Raw genomic sequence first — 25,705 nt, forward strand, 5'->3', positions numbered from 1 at the left:
AGCCCACGCACTCATACCCCCCTCTATCTAGTGCTTTATCACCTGTTTGCCTCAAGTCTGAACATTCAACCCTGCTCAAGGCTGAACACTTAACCCCCCCTTGGGCCAACAAGGCAGCTTGCAGACCCAGAGGCCCCATTAGATTTGGGATATAAAAACTCCCTCCTGCCAGGCCCCCCTCTCTCTTGCTCTTCTCTCTCCCTCTCTCTCTTGCTCTCTCTCTCTTGCTCTTTATCTTTCTTACGCGCGCTCTCTGTCTCTCTCTTGCTCTTGCTCTCTCCCTGTTCATCTCTTCTCTTTTCTCTCTCTTTCTTTCCTTCTTTCCTTTCTCTTTGTTGCACTGCTGCAATAAAGATCTTTTGGTTGCTCCGAGTGTTGTGGTCACTTTCCTTTCACCCCCCCCCCCCAATGCCACCCACGCGGCCCTTCCAGGAACCCCACACACCAACCGGAACTCCCTCCACCGGAACTTCACCAACCAATGGAACTCCCCAGGAATCCCCCAGGAATCCCAGGGAGAACTCCAAAGTAGTGGGTGTCCCCCACCCCCACCCCAGGCGGACAGCAGGGGTCTATATACAATTGAATACACAGCCTGTTTCAATCCAGCATCATCCAGTAACAGCTTAACTTAATTATCATCATCTTAATGGCTCCCCTCTCAACCATTACTTCTGGCAAAATGCCAGGGGCCATTCCGACTGGCTGTGGCTCTCAGCAAATAATAAGGTATGTTTAATTGGTATGGATAGGTAAGTGAGGTAAAAACTTAGTCTATGATGATGTTTGGGAAGAACACAGAAAAAAAGTAAGGGAGCGTAAGAGTATTGGGTATTGCTGCATGAGTAGGAATTAGAAGCCTGACAAAGGACAGAGTATAGGAATAAGGAATGACAACTGGGTTAGAGGAATAGCAAGATTAAAAAGAGAAAAATATGAAATAATATGAAATTATAAATGAAAGACCTGGTATGTTTGGTAGGAGATAATGCTGGGTTAGGAAAGGACTGGGCCATATTTTTGCATGTTGTATGTTATGCTAATGATTGTACATTTATAAAAATATTATAAACATGTAATGAGATACTGAAATCGAAGTTTTAATGGAGATACACAGATAAAACAGATGCAATACTTTGCTTTGAAGTGAAGTACTAAACAAAACTGTAATATTTATAAGCGAAATGTTTTAGAACCGATTACACTACCTTGATCTTCTTGTTTAGATAAAGACTTCAAAAAGTGGCCAGAGAATGGAGAAAACATTTTATGGGACAGAATTTTTGGAGAAAGCTAGGAGACTGTATCCTCTCCCATCCCTACAATGGATATGGATAGGGGATACAGAGAAGATAGGGTTTGATTTTATCTGGGAAACCTAGATGATGAGAAATGTGTTAGTAGCAGAGCAAGGGAGTGTAGATGCTTTTGGATTAGCCTGCACTCCTAAAGGTTGTCAGGGCAAAGAATGTGAAAGTGTTTCCTGTGGACCACAGGACTGCAGGGGTAGAGTGCAGAGCAGCAAGAACTCCTTCCTAGAAAGAAGTCACAAGCAAGTGCCTGGAGAAAAATTGCATCTGCTCAAGTCAATAAAACCCTAGGAGAAAAGTTCCTTAGGGATGAGAAATTTCTGAAGGAATCCCCAAAGCAGCCCATAAAGGAAAAATCTGCCTTAAACATCTGCCAGGCTCAGAGAACATGATGGAAGTCTAGAACTTAATAATTCTTTTCTTTCCTTCTTCTTTCTGTCTCCCCTCATCCAAATCTGGATGGCACCTAAAACCATGTTTGGTAAGCTGGATTAGAAGTAAATTGTCTAGCATACTTTACTCTCCAAAGGCAGGCACACTACCTGTAACTGGCTTGGCTGAGATAAAAACTATAAGCCTACAGTTTTGATTAATATTTTGTTTTTTTTATAAACCTGAACATTAAATAACAGAGTGATTACACTCTTGGGCAAGAGAAGTGAAAACTTATGCTGACTCAAAAACCTGTACACCATTATTCACAGAAGTTTTATATGAAATATCAAAAACCACAAGTAACCCAAATGTCATTTGATGAATGAAAATTAAATTCTACTATATCCATACAATAGAATCCATACCTGAGAACAAATGGAAATGACCAATGATTATATGTAACAATTTTGATGGATCTCAAGGACATATACTTAGTGGGGAAAAAAAGCCAATCTCAAAAATGTCACATACCATATGATTCTAATAATACTCTTGATACAATAAAACAGTGGAGATGGAAAACAAATTAGTGGTTGCTAGGGCATAGGGATGGAGGTGGTTATGACTGTAAAGGGGTAACACAGGGAGTTATTTTTTAGTAATAGAACAGCTTTTTATCTTGATTGTGGTAGTGGCAATACAAATCTTTACATAGGATTAAACTGCATAGAACTACACATACACACAAACAAATCAAATGCTGGTAAAAACTGAATAAAGTCTGCAGTCTAGTTAATAATACTGTACCAATGTCAATTACTGTTTTTTATATCATACTATAGTTTTATGATGTCATTATTGGCTGAAGGAATGGTCTGTAGGACTCTTGTATTATTTTTACAACTTGCTGTGAATGTAAGAATTCAAAATAAAAAGTTAAAAAATTAGTAGAAAAAATTTAGGAGAAAATCAAGAGGCTGAGTACACTTTCAAGTATCTCCTGACAAAGAATAAGTAAATTATTTTAAAACCATGCTTTGTTAGTGAGCCTCATAACTGAAGTCATTACTGTGAAGGTTTTCATTTGAGGGACATTTGGAGTGGGTGAGAAAATTCTATATTACCTCAACTCTTTGCTGAATTTAAGTAGCACTTTCAAAGCAAGGTTGGCAACCTAGCAGGCACCTGGAGTCCTGGAATGCCTGACAATGTAGTATGACCATTGTTTTTAAGCATTTCCTAGTTTTAAGTGCATTTGAATGAAAGGCAAAACTATCATAGTCTTTTCACATCCCAATGTTCCCCACCACCCTTGCCAGCTCCCATGACATGGTTTTAAGGTAAAAATGCTGCCAATATTGATTCTAGGAAATCCTTTTACTGGCTTTTATCAGATTAGAAAGCTTTGAAACAATGATGACTTTGTGACATTCTATTGATTTTATCTCTATACTTTCCATTCCCATTACCACTATCCTTAGAGCCTTCATTATCTTACTTAGCTTTATGCTAATTGATCTTCCAAATTTAGTCTCTACAAATTAAGTGACCTAAAATTACAGATTCCATAGTGCCGGGTTATTCCAGTCATAGCACAATTCTTTTTTAAAAATATATTTTAAAAACTAATTTATTTATTTGTTCTAATTTGTTATACATGACAGCAGAATGCATTTCAGTTTATAGTACACAAATGGAGCACAATTTTTCATGCCTCTGGTTGTACACAAAGTAGAGTCACACCATTCATGTACTTAGGGTAATGATGTCCATCTCATTCCACAGTCTTTCCTACCCCCATGCCCCCTCCCTTCCCCTCCTTCTCCTTTGCCCTATCCAAAGTTCCTCCCTCCATTCCTCCATTGTTCCCTGCCCCACCCCCTTTAAGGATCAGCATACACTTATCAGAGAAAACATTTGGCCTTTGTTTTTTGGGGATTGGCTAACTTCACTTAGCGTGATATTCTCCAACTCAATCCATTTACTTGCAAATGCAATGATTTTATTTTCTTTTAATGCTAAGTAATATTCCATTGTCATAGCACAATTCTGATTAGGTCATTTGCTTATTCAAAAATGTTTAAAGGCTCCTTATTGCTTATAGGCTAAAATATAAACTCCTTAGTATGATATTAAAGAACTGCCCTGGGTATGGAATACTGGGTTCAAAATAATTTCTACTCAGAATTTTAAAAATATTCTCCCACTGACTTCTGATTTTCAATATTTCTACTGAGAATTCCAATATCATTCCCCCCTACCCAGTATGTACTTCCATCTCTTTTGTATGTAATTCATTTTTTTTTCAATAGAATCTTTTTAAAGATTCATTTTCTATACCTCAGTGACTGACATTTCATGATGATTTACACCGATGTGTGTGTTCAGGGGTATTTTTTCCTTCATTTTCCTGGGAATGTGGTGGTCCTTCCAATCTGGATATTTATGTTTTCTTGTCTGAGGACAATTCCCTGCCCAAAGTTTTTCTTTGTTCTTTGTTCTTTTTCCCCTGTAATTCTTGGGCCAAATCTTTCATTTTCTGAGAGAGTGACATGAATTTAGCTTTTATATTAATTTCCAAATTCTCTTCTTGATTTTCTTTTTCTTATATCATCTTGTTATTATTTCATAGATGTACAATCTTATCTTTTGAAAACATCCATTTTGCTTGTGAAGTTGTTTCTGGCTTCATAAGTTGCTCTGTTTCTTCTGCCATCCCCTCCTCCTCCAGTATTTGTTTATTTTAGTATCTGTCTTTCATTTTGGAAATTTACCTTAATATCTGTAAGACACTTGGTTGTTTAAACTTAAGAGAAAAACACTTAAAAAGCTGAATGTAAGTTTTGTGTGCTGAAAGGGAGCATACAGACTAAGGAGCTTCACTGAAGAGTGCCTCCTGGGCCAGTTTTTTTTTTTTTCTTTTTTAAAGAAAATCTTTACTAAGATATAATTTATACACCATAAAATCTAACCATTTTCAATGTACAGTTTTTTAGTATATTCAGAGTTGTACACTCATCACCACAATCTAAGCTTAAAATATTTTGATCACTCTAAAGAGAAACCCCATGCTCATTAGAAGTCATTCCTATTCATCACATCCAACAACCAGAATCTTCAGCCTCTGGAAATACATACTGGCAACAATTAATCTGAGGATTTACTTATTCTGGACATTTTATATTATACAGATGGAATCATATAATACATGCTTTTGTGACCACTGCTGTCTTTTCTTTTTTTTTTTACATGGTGCTGGGGAATTGAACTTGGGGTCTTATGCATATTAGGCAAGTGCTGTACCACTGAGCTATGACAAGCTTCTTTCACTCAGCATGTTTTTTCAAGGATGAAAACATTCACATATGTTGTAGCATGTATCAGTACTCTATTCCTTTTCATGAAATGCTAATATTTCATTGTATTGATATTATCATATTTTGAGTAACAATTAATCAGTGGATGATGGACATTTGGGTCATCCTGATTTTTTGACCATTAGGAATAATGCAGTTATCCATGAGCATTATTGTACAAGTTTCTATTTGGACATGTGTTCTCATTTTGCTGAGAGCCATAGCCAATATCTTTTTATGTGGGATGGTTTAGTTCTCTAGTGTACTTTGTGATAAGGGTAAGACTTTGCTGGGGCTATAGGTCAGTGGTAGAGAGCCTGCCTAGCATGTGCAAGGCCCTGGGTTTGAACCCCTGCACCACACACACACACACACACACACACACACACACACACTGTAATCCTGACCACTGACCTTCTAAAGCTGGTTGGCTTAACCTTTCCAGAATCCTGGAAATAGGTAGGTGACCTCCTTCTATTGCAGATATTGCTAGCTACATTCTCAATACCCATATCTCTCTCTCCTTTAAGAATATTAAGAATAGATTCCTGCATTATTGGGGGCAACAACATACCAAATTATAAAATTTTCCAGCCTCTCTTGCAGAAAAAGGTAGAATGAGATAAGTAGAAGTCACTGGATATGGTTGTAAGGAAATCTTAAAAAGGGAGACAAATAAGCTGTAAGGTAGGTGCATTTTTATGAGTTCCTCTTTTCTGGTGTGTGAGTTACCCTCCACTGGATTCCTTGAGGTTCAGGAGCTGGGTCTTTGGCTCTCTATATTCTTCTTCTTTTTTAATTTTATTTTTTAAGTTGTTGATAGAACTTTATTTTTATTTATTTATATGTGGTGCTGAGAATCGAATGCAGTGCCTCACACATGCAAGGCAAGTGCTCCACCACTGAGCTACAACCCAGTCCCCTGGTTCTCTTCTTCTTCTTCTTTTATTAAATATCTTTTTAGTTCTCTCAGACCATTTGAGGAAGACAGACAAGAGACAATTCATGACCTGCTCTGTCTGCACTGAGACTGGAATACCTGCACTGCCCACGCACAGTTGGGAACACTGCACCTGAGCAAAGAGGAACCACCATGCTGGGGTTCCCTATCCACCAATGGGGTAGGGTGGTGGGGATAGGGAGGATGGTTCCACCCAAACTGCCTCCATCTTGGGATATTGCAGCCACCTCTGTAGTCCTCCCTACATGGTAATCTTCACTGTGGAACAACGGACAGAGCCAGGAGGCTCCTGCCTGTGGTGGCACTACATGCCACAGTGTGGCATCACCCAATAGGCCACCCAACAACATCACACAGTCCATCCTTCTAGCCTCATCTTTGAAAGCAGTTGCCTCTATCTTGGGACACCTCCACTGCCATCTTGGGTTACCTCTGCTGCCACCTCTGCCATCTTTAGTTGGGGCCGCTTCCATATTGGGACTCTGACTGGGGCCTGGAATCATAACACCAAAGTACCTATAGGCTTGATGCTACTGCTGCCACCAACTAGGGATGTGGTCGCTTCCATCTAGGGACAACAATCAGAACCTTGAAGACTGTCACCAAGGTCCCTGTGGGCCTGGTTGCACCAGAAGTATCCCTACTAGACACCATCCTGTGGCAAAAGTAACAGGGAGCCTTGCATGGGTTTGCCCCTCTTTTTTTTCTCCTGCTAACATCCAACTTCTTTTGATTCCCCTTTCACTCGTCCTATAATCTAATACCTCTATATTCTCACAGCCTACCTCATAAACATGACAACCTACCCCACCCCGTTCTCTCTCTGTACACCATTAGAAACTGTAAACCCTTATGCAAACCTACTGGCTATATGGTAGAAGATACCCGAACTCATCATTTTTCTTTTTATAACGACAAAACTTAAATGTCTAAATAGAAGCTAATTGATTTATGGCTGCATGTTGGTTGCACTGGGTGATGTAAACATTGATCTCCCCATTAAAGGTGAGGTATTGGTAACCTGCAAGGACACTACAAGATTATAGAGTAGAAACTTCAACAACTCGGAGCTGTACTGCAAGAGAGGAAAATATGTAGACAACATGAAAAAACAAGGGAGGAAAGTGCCCCAAACAAACCAAGATAATATATAATTATAGAATCTATTTTCAGCACAGTAGTTGAAATGACAGCAAAAGAGTTCAGAATGTACATAATTAAAATGATCAGTGAATTAAAGAATGACCTAAGAAAGCAAATACAGGCCAAAATTGATCACTCTCACAAAGAGATAAGAAAGCAAATACAGATAGCAAAAGGTTACTTCAAGAAAGAGATAAAGATTCTGGAAAAACCAACCAACCAACAAACAGAAATCCTTGAAAGAAGGAAACAATAAACAAATTAAAAACTCAATAGAAAACATCACCAACAGAGTAGGTCACCTGGAAGACAGAACCACAGACAATGAAGACAAACTACAAAATCGTGAAAATAAAGTTGACCTTAACAGTGAAGATGACAAGAAACCATGAACAGAACATCTAAGAATTAGGGGATAACATCAAAAGACCAAATCTAAGATTTATCGGGATACAGGAAGGCACAGAGATTCAAACCAAAGGAATGCATGATCTCTACAATGAAATAATATCAGAAAATTTCCCAAACATGAAGAATGAATTGGAAAATCAAATGTAAGAGGCCTACAGGACACCAAATGTACAAAATTACAATAGATCTATACCAAGGAATATATTAATGAAAATGCCTAGTATACAAAATAAGGATAGACTTAAAGGCTGCAAGGGAGAGGAATCAGATTACACATAGGGGAGACCAATTTGGATCTCAGCAGATTTTCCAACCCAGACCCTCAGAGCCAGGAGATCCTGGAACAACACACACAAAGCTCTGAAACAAAATGGATGCCAACTAAGAATCTTATATCCAGAAAATTAAGCATCAGATTTGATGACAAAATAAAAGCTTCCATGATTAAACAAAGGTTAAAAGAATTTACAGAGAGAAAGCTTGCACTACAGAACATTCTTGGCAAAATATTCCATGAGGAGGAAATGAAAAACAACAATGAAAATCTGCAAAGGGAGGATCTATACTAAAGGAAAGGCCAATCAAAAGAGAAATCAAGTCAAGTTAAAAACCGAAAATAAGCCAAAATGAACGGGAATACAAAACATATCTCAATAATAACCCTGAATGTGAATGGCCTAAACTTATCAATTAAAAGACACAGACTGGCAGATTGGATTAAAAAGCAAGACCCAACAGTATGCTGCCTTCAAGACTACTCATCTCACAGGAAAATACATCCGCAGATTGAAGGTGAAAGGATGGGAAAAAATGTATTACTCACATGGACTGTGTAAACAAGCAGGGGTTTTCATCCTTATATCATATAAAATGGACTTCAAACCAAAGTTAATAAAAAGGGATAAAGAAGGTCATTTCATACTGCTTAAGGAAATCACTCATCAACAAGACATAACAATTGTAAATATCGATGCTCCAAACAATGGGGCATCTATGTATATCAAACAACCCTTCTCAACTTCAAGAATCAAATTGACCACAACACAATAATACTGGGTGACTTTAACACAACTCTCTCACTACTGGATAGATCTTCCAAATAAAAACTAAACAAAGAAACTGTAGAACTCAAGAAAACAATAATTTAGACTTAACAGATATATATGGAATATTCCATCCATCAGTGAGTAAATATGCTTTTTTCTCAGCAGCACATGGATCCTTCTCCAAAATAGAACATATGTTATGCCACAAAGCAAGTCTTAGCAAATATAAAAAATTGAGATACTACCCTGCATTCTATCTGACCATAATGGAATGAAATTAGAAATTAATGATAAAATAAAAATTAGAAGCTACTCCAACACCTGGAGACTAAATAATACACTACTGAATGATGCCTAGATAACAGAAGACATCAGGAGAAGATAAAAAAAATTCTTAGAGTTAAATAAGAACTCCTATACAACATATCAAAATCTCTGGGACACTATGAAGGCAGTGCTAAAAGGGAAGCTCATTGCATTAAGTGCATTCATTAAAAGAAGAAAAAGTAAATAAATAAATGACCTGACATTACATCTCAAAGCCCTAGAAAAAGAAGAACAAGTCAACACCAAAAGTAGCAGAAGGGCTGGAGTTGTAGCTCAGTGGCAGAGCACTTGCCTAGCATGATCCTCAGCATCACGTAAAAATAAAATAAAGGTATTGTGTTCATCTACAACTAAAAAATAAATGTTAAAAAGTAGTAGAAGACAGGAAATAATTAAAACCAATGAAATTGAAACAAAAGAAACAATTCAACAAATTGACAAAACAAAAAGCTTGTTCTTCGAAAAAAAATTGACAAACTAGCCACTCCAATGAAAAGGAGAGAGAAAATGCAAATTACTAAAATTTGTGATGAAAAAACAAATATCACAACAGACAATATTGAAATACAGAAGACAATTAGAAACTATTTTGAAAATTTATATTCCAGTAAAATAGAAAACCTTGAAGACATATGAGGCATATGATCTACCCAAACTGAACCAGGAGGACATGCACAATTTAAACAGATCAATTTCAAGCATAGAAATAGAAGACACCATCAAAAGCCTACCAACCAAGAAAAGTCTGGGTCCAGATGGATTCTCAGCCAAGTTCTACAAGACCTGCAAAGAGGAATTAAAACCAATACTCCTCAAATTATTCCATGAAATAGAAAAGAAGGGAACCCTTCCAAACTCTATGAGGCTAGTATCATCCTTTTACCAAAACCAGACAGAGACACATCAAAGAAAGAAAATTTCAGACCAATATCCCTGATGAACATAGGTGCAAAAATTGTCAACAAAATTTTGGCAAATTGCATATAAAAACATAAAAAAAAGTGCACCATGATCAAGTGGGGTTCATTCCAGGGATTCAAGGTTGTGTCAACATACAGAAATCAATAAATGTAATTCATCATACCAACAGACTTAAAGATAAGAACCATATGATTACATCAATTGATATAGAGAAAGCATTTCACAAAACACAGCACCCTTTCATGTTCAAAACACTAAAAAAACTAGGGATAGTAGAAACATACCTCAATATTGTAAAAGCTATCTATGCTAAACCCAAGACCAACATCATTCTAAACGGAGAAAAATTGGAAGCATTCCCTCTAAAATCTGGAACAAGACAGGGATGCCCTCTTTCATTTCTTCTATTCTACATAGTTCTTTTTTTTTTTTTTAAAAAAATATTTATTTCTTAGGTGTAGATGGACTCAACACAATGCCTTTATTTTTATGTGGTGCTGAGGATCGAACCCGGGTCGCGCCGGTGCTAGGCAAGCACTCTATTGCTGAGCCACAATCCCAGCCCCTTCTACATAGTTCTTGAAACTCCAGCTAGAGCGATTAGAAGAAGGAAATTAAAGGGATATAAATAGGAAAAGAACTCAAATCATCATTATTTGCTGACAACAGGATTCTATACTTAAAGAATCCAAAAAATTCAATTGGAAAACTTCTAGAATTAATAAATAAATTCAGCAAAGTAGCAGGATACAAAATCAATGCCCATAAATCAAATGTATTTCTATACATCAGTGATGAATCCTCTGAAAGAGAAATTAGGAAAACTACCCCATTCACAATAGCCTCAAAAAATAAAAAATACTTGGGAGTCGGCTTAACAAAAGAGGTGAAGGACCTCAATAATGAAAACTACAGACAATAAAGAAAGAAGATGAAGAAGATCTTAGAAGATGGAGAGATCTCCCATGCTCTTGGATAGGCAGAATTAATATTGTTGAAATGGCCATACTGCCCAATACGCTATACAGATTCAATGTGATTCCAATTAAAATCCCAATGTCATTCCTTATAGAAACAGAAAAAGCAATTATGAAATTCATTTGGAAAACTAAGAGACCAAGAATAGCCAAAGCAATCCTTACCAAGAAGAGTGAGGCAGGAGGCACCAGGATCTTAAACCATACTACAAAGCTAGAGTAACAAAAACGGCATGGTACTGGCACCAAAACAGGCATGTAGACCAATGGTGCAGAATAGAAGACACAGAGACAAACCCACATGAATACAGTTACCTTATACTAGATAAAGGTGTCAAAAACATACATTGGAGAACAGCCTCTTCAACAGCTAGGAAAACTGGAAATCCATATGCAGCAAAATAAAACTAAACCCATGTCTCTCACCAAGCACAAAACTCAACTTAAAGCGGATCAAGGACTTAGGAATTAGACCAGAGACCCTATGCCTAACAGGAGAAAAAGTAGGCCCAAATCTCTATTATATGGGATTAGGTCCCTACTTCCTTAATAAGACTTCTATGTGCAAGAATTAAAATCAAGAATCAATAAATGGGATGGATTCAAACTAAAAAGATTCTTCTCAGCAAAAGAAATAATCAATGAAGTGAAGAGAGAGCCAACAATTTGGGAGCAAATTTTTGCCACACACACATCAGAGCACTAATCTCCAGGATACATAAAGAACTCAAAAAACTTAACACCAAACCCAAACCCAAACCCAAACCAAAACAACAACAACAAAAAAAATAAGTCAATCAATAAATGGGCTAACGGGCTGAACAGACACTTCTAAGAAGAAGATATACAATCCATCCTCAAATATATGGAAAAATGTTCAACATATCCAGCAATTAGAGAAAGGCAAATCAAAACCATTCTAAGATTTTATCTCACTCCAGTCAGAATGGCAGTTATCAAGAATACAAGCAATAAGTGTCGGCAAGGATGTGGGGGAAAAGGCACAGTCATACATTGCTAGTGGGACTACAAATTGGTGCAACCAATTTGGAAAGAAGTACACAGATTAGTTAGAAAAATTGTGATAGACATCATTATCCAAAGTACATGTATGACGACCTGAATTGGTGTCAACATACTTTATATACAACCAGAGATATAAAAAATTGTGCTGTATATGTGTAATAAGAATTGTAATGCATTCTGTCATTTGTTTTTTAAAAAAATCAATTTAAAAAAACAGAAAAATTGAAATGGAACAACCATTTGATCCAGCTATCCCACTGCTCGGTCTATACCCAAAGGATTTAAAAGCAGCATACTACAGTGATGCAACCATTTCAATGTTTGTAACAGCACAATTTACAATTGCTAAACTGTGGAACCAAACTAGATGCTCTTCAACAGATGAACTGTTGTACATATACACAATGGAATATTATTCAGCATTAAAAAAGATTAAAATTATGGCATTTGTAGGTAAATGGATGGAGTTGGAGAACATCATGCTAAGTGAAATAAGCCAATCCCCCCCAAACCAAGCGCCAAATGTAATCCATAATGGGGAGGGGGGAGAATGACATGGGATGAGTGGAGAACTTTAGATAATGCAAAGAGGAGCAGGGAATGGGTCAAGGGGGTAGAAAAGACATTGGAATGAGATAGACATCATTACTCTAGGTACATGTATGATTGCACAAATGGTGTGACTCTACTTCATGTACAATCAGAGAAGCAAAAAATTCTGCTCCATTTGTATACAATGAACCAAAGAGCTTTCTACTGTCATGTATAACTGATTAGAGCTAATAAAAAAAAGAGAGAATTTAAAAAATATTTTTTTAGTTGTCGATGGATCTTATTTCATTTACTTATTTATATGTGGTGCTGAGAATTGAACCTAGTGTCTTATACATGCTAGGCAAGTGCTCTACCACTGAGGCATAACCCCAGTCCCCTATATTCTTTTGTAGCACATGGAACCTAACACATCTACATTAGATGTGTAGAAGTATATACAGAAATTTGTTTTTTAGAATATTAATTATTTGGTAAAAGTTCACTTCTAGTTACTAAGAATCTATACCAAGAATGTAGCTATTAAAAAGATGTAGAGTTACATGTACTATACCCTGACAAAGAAAATATTGAGTTTACAGATCATTAAAAATTGACAGGAAAAAAAAAGCACTGGTAATAATTTCCATCAAGGTCTCATAACAAGATTTTATAATTTGTGGATCATTGGCAAGACATATCTGGAGCCATTAAGGACTTTTTAATGATCAAGAATGAATGTTAAAATATCCTATGGTATTTTGCATAGCTCATCCTGTGCAGTAAACATAATTGTAGAGCTGAAAAATTCCTATCACTTACTGAACTCATAGCTGAAGAAGAGACAAGAGAAAAGGAAACTGCAGGAAAAGAAAAAGGAAAACCCCAAGAAAATTCACAGAAACTTCTGCAGACTTCAATAAGTTCCTTAAAAATTTGAAAACATGCACTCCAATGTTGTTTTCTGCTTACAAGCAGATATATGATTAAAGCAAACCAAGTAAGCCACCATGGACATATTTCTGAAAACACTGACACCTTCCTTAAGAACCTCAGGCAGGTCCTTCACGAGGTAATTCAGAAGAAGGTATTGCTATCCGAACAGATGATGATTCCATGGTGTTACTGCCCCGAAGACTTTCCAGTAGGACAAGATATGGAGATGGAAGTGAGTGATACTGATGATTCTGGCCCCATGTAGACTAGGCTAATGTGTGTGTTTGTTCTTAGTTTTTAGCAAAAAAGTTTTAAAAAGTAGAAATAAAATACTTTAAAAACAGAAAAAAACTTACAGAATAAGTATATAAAGAACAAAAATATTTTTGTAAAGCTGTATGTTTGTGTTTTAAGTCTTATTACAGAAAAAATGTAAATGTTTATAAGATAAAAGAATTATAGTAAACTAAGGTTAATTTATAATCGAAGAAAGAAAAATACTTTTATGAATTTAGAGTAGCCTAAGTACACAGTGTTTATAAAGCCTATAGCTTAGTATAGCACTCTCCTGGCCCTTTACATTCAATCACCCCTAACTTGTTGACTCACCCAGAGTAACTTCTAGTCTTGTAAGCTTCATTCATGGTAAGTGCCCTATACAGGTATACCATTCATCTTTTATACTGTGTTTTTTCTGTACCATTTCTATGTCTAGATATGTTTAGATACAAAAATACCATTGTGTTATATGTGCCTATAGTATTTGGTATAGTAACATGCTATAAAGGTTGGCAGTCTAGGCTATACCACATAACCTAGTTGTTTAGTAGGTTCTATCATTAAGTTTTGTATAAGAATGCCATGACATTCACACAGTCATGAAACTGCCTAACGATGCAGTTCTCAGAATGTATGACTGTGTATTACTGAGACATTTTTCCCAATACAACAAAGATGTACGTATTTTATTTGTACAATTTAAAAACTGAAGGAAAGGGCAGCTCTACTAGATTTAACTTAGAGTATTCACATGTTAGATATAAGAACAGAACCATCTATGTACTTATATTTAGACACTATACACTGTTTTGAAAGGAATGGTCTGACTTCAGCAAGAAAATGAAGTCTTTAGAAAATCTTTGGTTATGCCTATAAGAGTACTAATACAAAGAGCTTAGCTAAAAAAAAATAAATAGCTTAGCTAAAAAATTGATAGAAATAATAGATAAACCTTAGTTCTGTTTATATCTTTAGAGACCCGAAGGTGAGAGAGTCTATTAAAAATACATATGTGTATTGGGCTAGGGTTGAGGCTCAGAGGTAAAAGCTTGCCTAACATGTGTCAGGCACTGGGTTTGATCTTCAGCACCACATGAAAATAAAATAAAGATATTGTGGTCACATATAACTAAAAAATAAATATTTTTTTAAAATACATACATGTATGTATATATACGTGCACAAACAGTGCATTACAACTTTTAGTTCATCCCAATACAAAATAAAAATAAAGTTTTAAAAAAATTTTTACAGGAAATCTTTATAATTCAAATAGATTTGGAAAATAAAGAGGGTTATCTAATGTTTGAAATTCATCAGCACCTACTTATTTTGCTGTATTTGAGATAGAATGATACTGCTATTGATTGAAACAACAGTATGGAAGTCACATATAATCAATTTAGGTCACACTAAAAGGCTAAAAATGCCGGAACTATATATATATAAAAGCAATATAAGTCTCTAGGAGAATATAATCTCTTGGTAATACAAGCCAACAATTCCTATAGATTACTTAAAGCAAAATGGAATAGAAGATAGAACTCTGTTTGAAATTAAGAAGGTAATATTTAGTACAAAGTTGAAAAATAAAATATACTTATTAAAAAAAAAAACCTTCTTGTCTCCCAAGTTTGCATATGATGCTGCAGAGTATAAGAAACTGGCTATTGAATTGGGAGTGTTTTAATTGCTGTACAATATCCTTATTCTTAAAAATATATACTGTGAAAAAATTGTCATTCTATTTTATTGGACTTATTTAAAAAATGCTCTGAGCTCCTGAAATGATGAAAATTATAGAGTTATTGGCGTGAACATACTTATATGCAAAGATATGAAAAATTGTGCTTTATACGTGTAATAAGAATTGTAATGCATTCTGCTGTCATGTATTTAAAAAAATAAAATCAACAAAAAAGAATAAACAATACAGAATTTTTTTAAAAAAGGAAACTAAGGGAAAAAAACCCAGAAAACCATTTTTTTTAATGATTACCTCAAAACTAAGATGTATAAACAAGTGAAAATGGAGACAAACATATCCAAACCTATAGAATGTAGCAAAAACAGTACTTAGAGGAAAAGTTTATAGCAATCAATGCCCATATCAAAAAGACATATCTCAAGTAAATAACTTATTGCTGCATCTGAGGGAACTAGAAAAACAAGAGCAAACCAAAATTAGTAGAAATAACAAAGAGTAGAGAAGAAATAGATAAAATGGAGACTCCCCAAAACAAAATTAGCCAAACGAAAAAAAATACCAAGCAATACAAAAGATCAATAAAACAGGGTTGATTCAGAAAACAATCAGTTAGACTAAGAAAAAGTGAGAGGAGACTCGAATAAAATTAGAGGGGAGATACCATTATAGGTATCACAGAAATATAAATATCATTAGAGATTAGTATGAACAACTGTATGCCAACAAGTGTGATACTCTAGAAGAAATGAACAATTTTCAAGACACATACACCTTACCAAGATTGAGCCATGAATAAAAAACCTGAATAGAGCAATAACAAGTATATAACCAGATCAAATTAGTAATAAAAAGCCTTTCATTGAAGAAAAGTCCAGGGCCAGATGGTTTCACTGCTGAATTCTATCAAACATTTAAAGAATACCAATTCTCCTTAAGTTATTCCAAAAAAGAGAAGAGAAAGGAAGGTATTCTTCCAAACACAATCTACAAGACCAGCATTATCCTGATACCCAAACTGGAAAAGAACATGACAATAACAACAAAAAAACTACAGACTGATGAACAAACATATAAACATCCTTAACAACACGTTAACAAGATTAACATGATAAAGTGGGATTCATCCCAGTGGTACAAGGATGGTTCAATATTACACAAATAAATAAACATGATACACCATATCAACAGAATGAAGGACAAAACCCATATGGTCATCTTGGTGGATACAGAAAAGGCATTTGACAAAATCAACATTGCTTCATGATAAAAACGCTGAAAAATTAGGTATAAAAGGAATGTATGTCAATGTAATAAAGGCCATTATAGTTGAGTCAACAGCTAACATACTGAATGGGGAAAAGCAGAAAGCTTTCTCTCTAAGGTCTGGAACAAGACAATTTTACCATTTCTGTTCAACATAATTCTGGAAGTTCTAGCCAGAGCAATCAAACAAGAGGAAGAAGTAAAGGGCATCTAAACTGGAAAACCAGTGAAATTACACTGTTTGAAGATGACCTTACATACTCTCTGTATGTGTAATCTATGTGTGTATGTGTGTGTATAATATACGTAAATTATTAAATCTAATTTTATAAATTATATATATGATCTATTAGAACTAATAAATGAATTTGGCAAAGTTGCAGGGTACAAAATTAACATGCAAAACCTACTAGTGTTGCTATATGTCAACAGTAAAATCTGAAATAGAAATCAAGAAAGCAATCCCATTTACAATGGCTATGAAAAACAATATAGAAGTTCCTCAAAAAATGGAAAATAGAATTAGTGTCTGATCTAGCAATCCCACTGCTGGGTATATATCCAAGGAAAATGAAGTCAGTACGTTGAAGAGACATTTGCACTACCATGGGCACTGCAGCACTATGCAAAATAGCCAAGAAATAAAAACCAAGTAAGTGTTCACTGACTGGTGAAGGGATAAAGAAAATGTGGTAGACAATGGAATACCATTCAGCCACAGAAAGAATGAATTCTGTCATTTGCAATAACAAGAATGGAAGTAGAGATCATTATGTTAAGTGAAGTAAGCCAGGGACAGAAACACCAGTACTGTATGCTTTCACTCATATGTGGAATCTAAAGATGTCAATCTCATAAAAGTCGAGAGTAGAATGACAGAGAGGCTAGAGAGTGCGAGGAAGGGAGGGAGGGGGAGAAATTGACAAATGGGCACTAAGTTATAGTTGGACAGGAGTGAGAAGCTCTGGTATGCTATGGAATAACAGGGTGATTACAGATAACAGGAATGTACTGTATATTTCAACAAGGCAGAAGGAAGGATTTTGAATGTTTTCACCATAAATAAATGGTCAACATTTGAAGAGATAAATATGTTTATCCTGATTTAAATATTACACACGGTATACAAGTATTGACACATCACATGGTACTCCATTAATAAATAAAATTAATGTTTCCATCAGTTAAATTAAATTTAGAAAATTAAATTTAATAATTTATACACCAAGAGGTGTAAAAGATACTACGAAAATTACATGCCAATTGGACAGGCTTGTAAATTTCCATGAGCACTTTTAACGTGGTTAAGAGAAAAGAGCTTTTATGAGATCAATATTTTTAGATCTCACGTATGACCAAGATCATGCAGCACTTGTCTGTGCCTGGCTTACTTCCCTGAACATAATGATCTCCACCTCCAGCCATGTTGTGGCATGAAGCAGTAGTCTCATCATCAGCTTAGTATGAGGGACAATTCTTTCATCTATAAAACAAGGACAATAATTCTCTGCCTGCCAAGCCTATAATTTTTCTTTCTTTTTGTTAAGAAAGTGATTGAAAATAATGTCACTTACTAAAACAACAACATCAAAAAATCCAAAACCCAAAACCTCAAATATAAATAAGGACATCAAATATGAGAGGCAGACTTGAGTTCAAATCCAGGCTCCACTACTTACTAGCTGTGTGACACTGGGCAAGTTTCTCAATCTCTTTTCGCCTCAGTTCCTCGTCTGTAAAATGAGGATAATAATAGTATCTAGGGTTGTATTATATGAGACTACATTTGAAATGCCTGGCACATAGTAAGCACTCAATAAAAACTGGTGCTGGCAATGATGTACTGATGCAACACTCTAAAATTATCAACATTACAGAGGCACAAAATATTAAAAATGTATCATGCATGTTCAATGATTTTAGAGGAATGTTATCCTTCATGAACTATATACATTTTAAGTTTACCTAAGCTAGTATAGTCCTTATTGAAATCCATGTTTTTTTTTCATTACATGTCTTCCAGATGTGACTATAAACCAACAATGCCAATTCCATATGCCATATAGAGAGAATAACAAAGTAGTGAAGAAAATGAACTATGAAGCCAAATTGCCCAAATTCAAATATCATTTTTATTATTTACTAGCTATATGATCTTGGGTAAGAATCTCGGTACCTCAGATTCTTCATCTATAAAACAGGGATAATAACAGTATTATCATATAGATTTATTATGGAGATTAAATAAATAAGATCATAAGCATAAAACACCCTGTAGAGTTGCATAGTTTAGATCTGGAATGTTCCCCACAGACTCATGTGTTGAAGCCTCACTGGTTCCAGCCAGTGGTACTACTGGAAGGTGGTGGAAACTTCAGGAGGTGAGGCCTAGTTGGAAGTTAGAAGGGTATATCTTGTCCCAGGCCCCTTCCTTCCTCTCTCTTTCTCTCTGGGTTTTGAATGCCATGAGGCAAGCAGCTTTGCTCTGGCATACCCTCCCTCACCATGATATTCTGTTTCACCATAGGTTCAGGATCAACGGAGCCAAATAAACATGGACTGGAACTTCTGAAACCATGAGCCAAAATAAATCTTTCTTCTTTAAGTTGATTTTATCAGGTATTTTGTCATAGCAATAGAAAGATAACATATACAATGCTCAAAAATTATTAACCATCATCATCATTACCTCTTAGAGTCATTCTAGCAAAAAAAAAAAAGAAAGATTCACCCCTGACCACTAGAATTTCACTCTTATCAAAGAAGCATAATTGATTCCTTAATTGGTTCTTATGAATCCACAAACTCTCAAGATTCTTAAACTGGATTGGCATTTGAGACAACATACTGTACCCTGCTCAATATGAACAAGGTAAAAAAATAAATTTCATATTGATCTTTCTAAAATTATCATTACTGAAAAGTTAGAAAAGGCCAAGATGAATCATCAAAATCCATTTTGACACTGCTTTCTGTTTTAAGCAAGCTGACTTCCTACCTGTCATCTGTATTACGCAGAGATGGGAGCCGAAAACTTGTGTTTCTGTCAAGCTTTGACTGGCTTTTGGTCCTCTTGATGGAGCCTTTCAGGCGCTTGCTGAAGAATCCCTAGAATGAAAAGGCAGATGGTGATGGGAGAGAGAATCAACAGGGAATATTACCTTCTGCACTAAATTTGCAAAATGTGTTCAGATTTTTATAATGTAGACTTGAAACAGAATCCAGATTTCAATTTTTTTTATATGTAATAGTTGCTTGAAACCACTTGGTAAGTGATAAGATCATTTTATTTTCTGTGATAATTAAAGTTTTTGATAGCACTGAGTTCTTATTTCTAGTTTATACTAGTTATGTAAAAAATTTCTAACTTTACTAATAGATTTTTAAAAACACAACAATAAAACATTGACAAATGTAATCTTTTCTATGAAGATAGTATCAGCAATTTCAAAAGAAATGACACAAAGTGATTTCCTAAATTAAGAGCAAATAATTAAAGAGAACAGAATGTGAAAATGACCTGAAATGAGAAAGTACTTGGTATATTGCAGGAACTGACAGTGACACTGAGAAAAGAAACTTGACCTTAAGACATCAAAAAAAGAATTAACTAAGTAGTACAAGGTAACTTGTTGGTAGTCTCAACACGAATGGTGTGACTCTACTTTATGTACAACCAGAGAAATGGAAAATTGTGCTCCATATGAATTGAAATGCATTCTGCTGTCATGCATAACAAATTAGAACAAATAAATAAATGAATTAAAAAGAAGACTGTTAAAATTAGGTCCATATCACTTTGGATATGGTATTTGTAAAGTTAACATTTAAATGGAGATAACTGTACTAGCTTTTAAAACTTCATATCACTTTTAGTTTCATTTCAACGAACCCAAACCCAAACCAAAACAAAACAAACAAAAAAATCAAAACAAACTTGTGACCACACCTAACATCTATGGGGAAGGGATTTGTAGAAACCCCGAAAGAGAACTAGAAATATTTGGTAAACAGTAGCACAGACTACCATGGTGTTTTATCAAGTCACATATTTTTTAAACACTTAGGCATTACTCCATTCATTAGAGAAAAATGGAAACAAACTTATTTGAATTACAACTATTTATTTATTTATTTTGTTAAAAGATTTAATTTTAGAAGTCTTTATAGGAAGAAGTTAGTAAATTTAAAAATTTCTGTGCAAATATTTGTGTAATTTTTATAGCTTGCTGTTAGGCATTTCAACAGGCATGTGTTAGGGATGGATATCAATGCCACAGGAGGCATTTGCTCCATGTACCTTTGCAGTTTTGTACATGAATTACAGCTATTAGATGAGTGAAGAAAAAAACGTGTCAATATTTTATTGATCTTGATGCTGAAAGAGTAAGTACAGACTGAGGATGTAGCTCAGTAGCATAACATGCATAAAGTCTTGGCCTGGCCTTTCCTCTTCCAAGTGTAAAATCTAGAAAATATCACATAGGCATAATTCTCTAAACTATCATTTTGTTCCAGCTTCTACATACATAGAGACATTAGAAGAAAGAGAAAACAAGTTCTTTTTTGAAAGTACTGTAATACTTAGAGACAGTCATTTGCTTGGTCTCCATACAGACTTAAGAGTCATTAGGGAGAGTTACTGTCATTAGTTCTCCAGGGCACAGGCTTTATTTTCTGTAACTCAATTAGAATGAATCACCATATTGCCCATAAATGCAGTCAGCAAACTAGAGTTAAGATTATAGAATTCTAGGAGGAGTATAGGGTTGTTTAAAAAAATCACTACCCTAAGTTGAGAGGGCCTTGACAACAAGCACACACTTGCGCACATGTGCACATGCACAGGGTAAAGCAGCCGACTAAATGTGTCCTAGTCAATGTTCACCCATGCAATACTTTAACTTTATTTAGGTTTTTATTTGATTTTATTTCATATTTTAATGTATTTATTTAATAAAATTCATTTTATATCTTTGTGGTATAGAATTGTACTAGAAGTTACAAGAAAATCAAAGATAAAACAAACACACAATCTGCCTTAGAAGAACTTGTAATTTAACGTAGGATTTAGATACTACATAAAATTATATACATAAACTTATTGTTAGGACAAGGCTGAGGAAAGAATCCCTGAGCACAAGGATATAACAAAAAGAAACCTTCAAAACTGAAAAACAAATAGAACTAGACTGAAATCATCAAAACAGATTATCCAAGGACTGTGGGACAACCATAAAAGGTATAACCTATTCATAATGGGAATACCAGGAGAGGTGAAAAAGTAACAGAATATCTGAAACAATGACTAGTATTTTCCCAACTTAACGTCAGAACCAAACCACAGATCCACAGAACACCAAGCTCCATAAATAACAAAAATAACAACAGCAACAAAACAAAACAAGAACAATAAAAACATTGCCCCAAACCACATATTTCAAACTATAGAAAATTAAAGATAAAGAAAAAATTCTGAAAGAAGCCAGACGGGGGAAAACCACCTTGTATACAGAAGAATAAAAAAATTACATCTGATTTCTCAGAAACCTTGGAAGCAAGAGAAAAATGAAGTAAAATATTTCAAGTATTGAGAAGAAACAAACAAAAACCCATGCCACCCTACAATTCTCCAACCTGCAAAATCACCCTTCAAAAGTGAAGTAGATACTTTCTCAAACAAAGATTGAAAAAATTTGTTGTTGGTAGACCTGCCTGACAAGAAATGTTAAAAGAAGTTCCTTAAAGAGATACAAAATAATATAGGTCAGAAACTTGGAGCTGAATGAATTAAAAAAAAAAAAAAACACTGAAGAAGAAAGTGAAGGTAAAATACAAACATTTGTTTAAAATATTAATAGCAATAATGTATTTGATTATGCATACATAAGCAAAATTAATCACAGCAATAATATAAAGGATAGGAAGGGAAAATTAGAATTATTTTGCTATTATAAAGTATTTACATTATATGTGAAGAGGTACAGTGTTACTGAGAGTGAACTTGGATTAGTTGTAAATATATGTAGCACACTCCAGGTCAACCATTAAAAAAAGTAAAAGGAATTATAAATGATATAATAAGGGGAAAAAAGGAAATGAAATGTCCAATTAAAACCGTGAAAAGTAGAAAAAAAATGGAAGGAAAAAATAATACAGAACAGGGCAACAAACAAAATAGTAACAAATAAGGTAGATAGTAATCTAACTATATAAAAAAATTGCTCTGAATGTTAACTGTCTAGATGTTCCAATTAAAAGGTATTTGCACAGTGGATCAAAAAGTAAGACCCAACCATATGCTGTCTTTAAGAAGTTCACATTGAATGTAGACACATATAGTTAAAAAGTAAATGAATGGCAAAGATAAACCATGCCAACACCAGTCAAAATAAAATAATAATAGCTATTAATTTTAGACAGAGCTTGTGTCAGAGCAAGAAAAGTTACCAAGTATCAAGAAGAGTATTACATAATGATAAAAATGTTAATTTTTCAAAAAAGACCTAATGATCTTTAGTGTGTCTGTGCCTAAACACAGGGCATCAAGGAACACGACATAAAAACTGAGAGTTATTAGGAGAAATAGATGAATGTACTATTGTAGTTAAAGACTCTGAAGTCCTTAGCCCACTATCAGCTATCCTCTTGTTCTTTTTTCCTTCTCTATTTAACTGGACTTCCTGGCCAATTATCTAAAGTATTCAATTATCAATATCCTCCATTTTCTTAATGATCAGCTATCCAAAATCAAAACTGGATCAATGTTTATTTACATTCATCTTTCTGGTCCCATGATCAAGCTATTTAGAAAGATCACATAGCTATGTAGATTGATACCACTAAATATCCTTTGTCTCTAAGTTTGTTTTCTAATGTACCTCTATCCTGAAAGAACCATTCATTGAGCCTTCTGGCAACATAATCCTGTTCTGAGAAAGCTCAGTGTATACACCATGCTTAATTGCCCACTGCTCGCTTCTGAGAATTCCTTATGTACAGGTCACTATACTTTATACCATGCAGTTCTTCTGCCTTGGCTACATCTGACTGGATCAGAATGGATAAATGACCAAAACATCTAAGAGTAGTCTTGGTGAGAGTTCTATCTACAGGACATGGTATCTGGTAATTACTTTGTATTCTAGCTTGATCTCTGTCTATTCCTTGCTTCATCCTTTATACTCTAATAACTCTGAAAGCCTATAATTCTCCATATTCACAATGCATCTCTGCTACTGCTCACATTCCTTCCTTTCTCCCAGATACTCACACTGGCTCAGTTATCCCTAGGTTCTAAGACACTGGGCTAGTCACAACTTCCAAATTTCAGATTCTCACCTGCAAAAGGAAGATTTTAAAATCAAGAATAAGTTAATAAATTAATAAAATTAAGAATAGCATAACTGAATACAAAAGTGTTTTTTTTATTATATTTTTTTGTGGTGATGGGGACCGATCCCAGGTCTTCACAATGCTATGAAAGTGTTTTTAAAATAAAGGAAAATGAGTACCTGTAAGCATTAATTGAACATGAATTTAGGGTGGAAGACCAGTGAATAGGTAGGTAGAATCACAATTTTCTCTCTGGAAACAATTGTACCAAATGAAGTGAAGGAAACTAGAAATAAATTCCACAGTAGTAGAGATTTATGACTGCTACATTCAGTGACATATACCCCAGTGTCTACAGGGATACTTTGTACATTATAAGTGCTCAGTAAACACTTGTTGACTGAGTTTACTAAAGGCTTTCTCTGTATCAGAACTGTGCTTTCCAATATGGACTATCATTTAATTCATGCAGCAACTTCATGAAATAACTTGTTTAAGTCAGTAGATACCAAATTAAGATTTAAATTTAGCATATGCTAATATTTAAAATGTTTCGTTCATTTGTACATTTATTGAACATCTATTATTTGTCAGATACTTGACATATTTCACACATATTGGTGAAAAAACAAACAAACAAACAAAACCAAAACCCTGGCCTTCAGTAAGCTTACATGCTAGTAGGAGGAAACATGGCTATGTTTTATATACTGCAGCACTTGTCTTATTATGTTATGTTGAACATCACCAATATGTGTTGAACATAACATAATAAAGACAAGTGCTGCAGTATATAAAACATAGCCATGTAATGGGGTGGTGATATTAAGTGGTTAGGGTATGGCTTAGAGGAAGATACATCTGAGTAAAGATCGAAGAAGGTGAGTCAGCTTAAAGATATTAGAGGGGAAAAACATTCCAGGCAATGGAGACAGGTTGGGCAAAGGCTTTAAGGAAAAAGCATAAATGTTCAAGGAAGAGCCAAGGAATCAGTGTGGTACAGAAAGCGACAGGAGGGTAGTAGGAAATAAGGGCAGAGAGGTAGAAGGATGGTGGTGGTGGTAGTGTTAGCTGTGGGGGTGAGTGGTCGACAGTGGATCCTATAGACTGCTGTATGAACCTCACCTTTTTCTCTGAGTGTGAGAGGAAGCCATGTCCAAGGAAATTAACAAGAGATAATTTAAAGTGCACATACATGCACATGCACACACACATTTACGTTTCTGAAAGAGTTTTAGCTCTGAAAATGAAAATGTGTGCTGATTTACTTAACAAGGTTGTGCAATATATGAATAGTTAATTTTCTTTATAAATAGTATATCACATTTCAACAAAATAGAAAGTTTATTTGTGACTTTACTGAGGTCACACTGATGCCAAATGGCAGAGCAGAACTTTGGGACCAAACAGTCTGACTCTTGAACCCTTTGCTATTTAACCACTATGCTCTACTAATTCTCCACATTCTAAATCCTCTTCAAATATTCTGAGCATTATAACTTGATTCCCCTATATGTACTTAATCAAATTTCTACACAAATCTTATAGAACTACATATCACAAAGAGCCAGGAATGTATTAAAGGTCAAAATATTAGAAAAACAAACAAGCAAAATAAAAAAATAAAGAACTACCAGTGTGACATTTGATTCATCCATAAGAATTTGTCCCTGTATAAATATGTTCTATCTACATAAACTAAGGTGAAATACTACTGAAATCACCTTTATACATAACTGAATCTATTGTCACTGAGTATAAAAGAAAAATAATTCTCAAGATTTAAAAATATATGGATGC

General features: G+C 34.9%; 1 protein-coding gene across 7 annotated transcripts in view; it reads right to left on the reverse strand.

The window, feature by feature from the left end:
• Positions 1–25,705, reverse strand: part of Rasal2 (RAS protein activator like 2) — a 361,482-nt gene that overhangs the window by 59,980 nt on the left and 275,797 nt on the right. For all 7 annotated transcript variants that reach the window (XM_046430001.2, XM_046430002.2, XM_046430004.2 and 4 more), the window contains one exon: positions 19,569–19,678. In XM_046430001.2, coding sequence (XP_046285957.1) covers positions 19,569–19,678 — 110 coding nt within the window. The remainder of the gene's footprint in view (positions 1–19,568; positions 19,679–25,705) is intronic.

This window comes from Marmota monax, unplaced genomic scaffold (assembly GCF_021218885.2).
Source record: "Marmota monax isolate L192 unplaced genomic scaffold, Marmota_monax_Labrador192_F-V1.1 WCK01_AAM20220418_F8-fsc00055, whole genome shotgun sequence".
NCBI lineage: Eukaryota > Metazoa > Chordata > Mammalia > Rodentia > Sciuridae > Marmota > Marmota monax.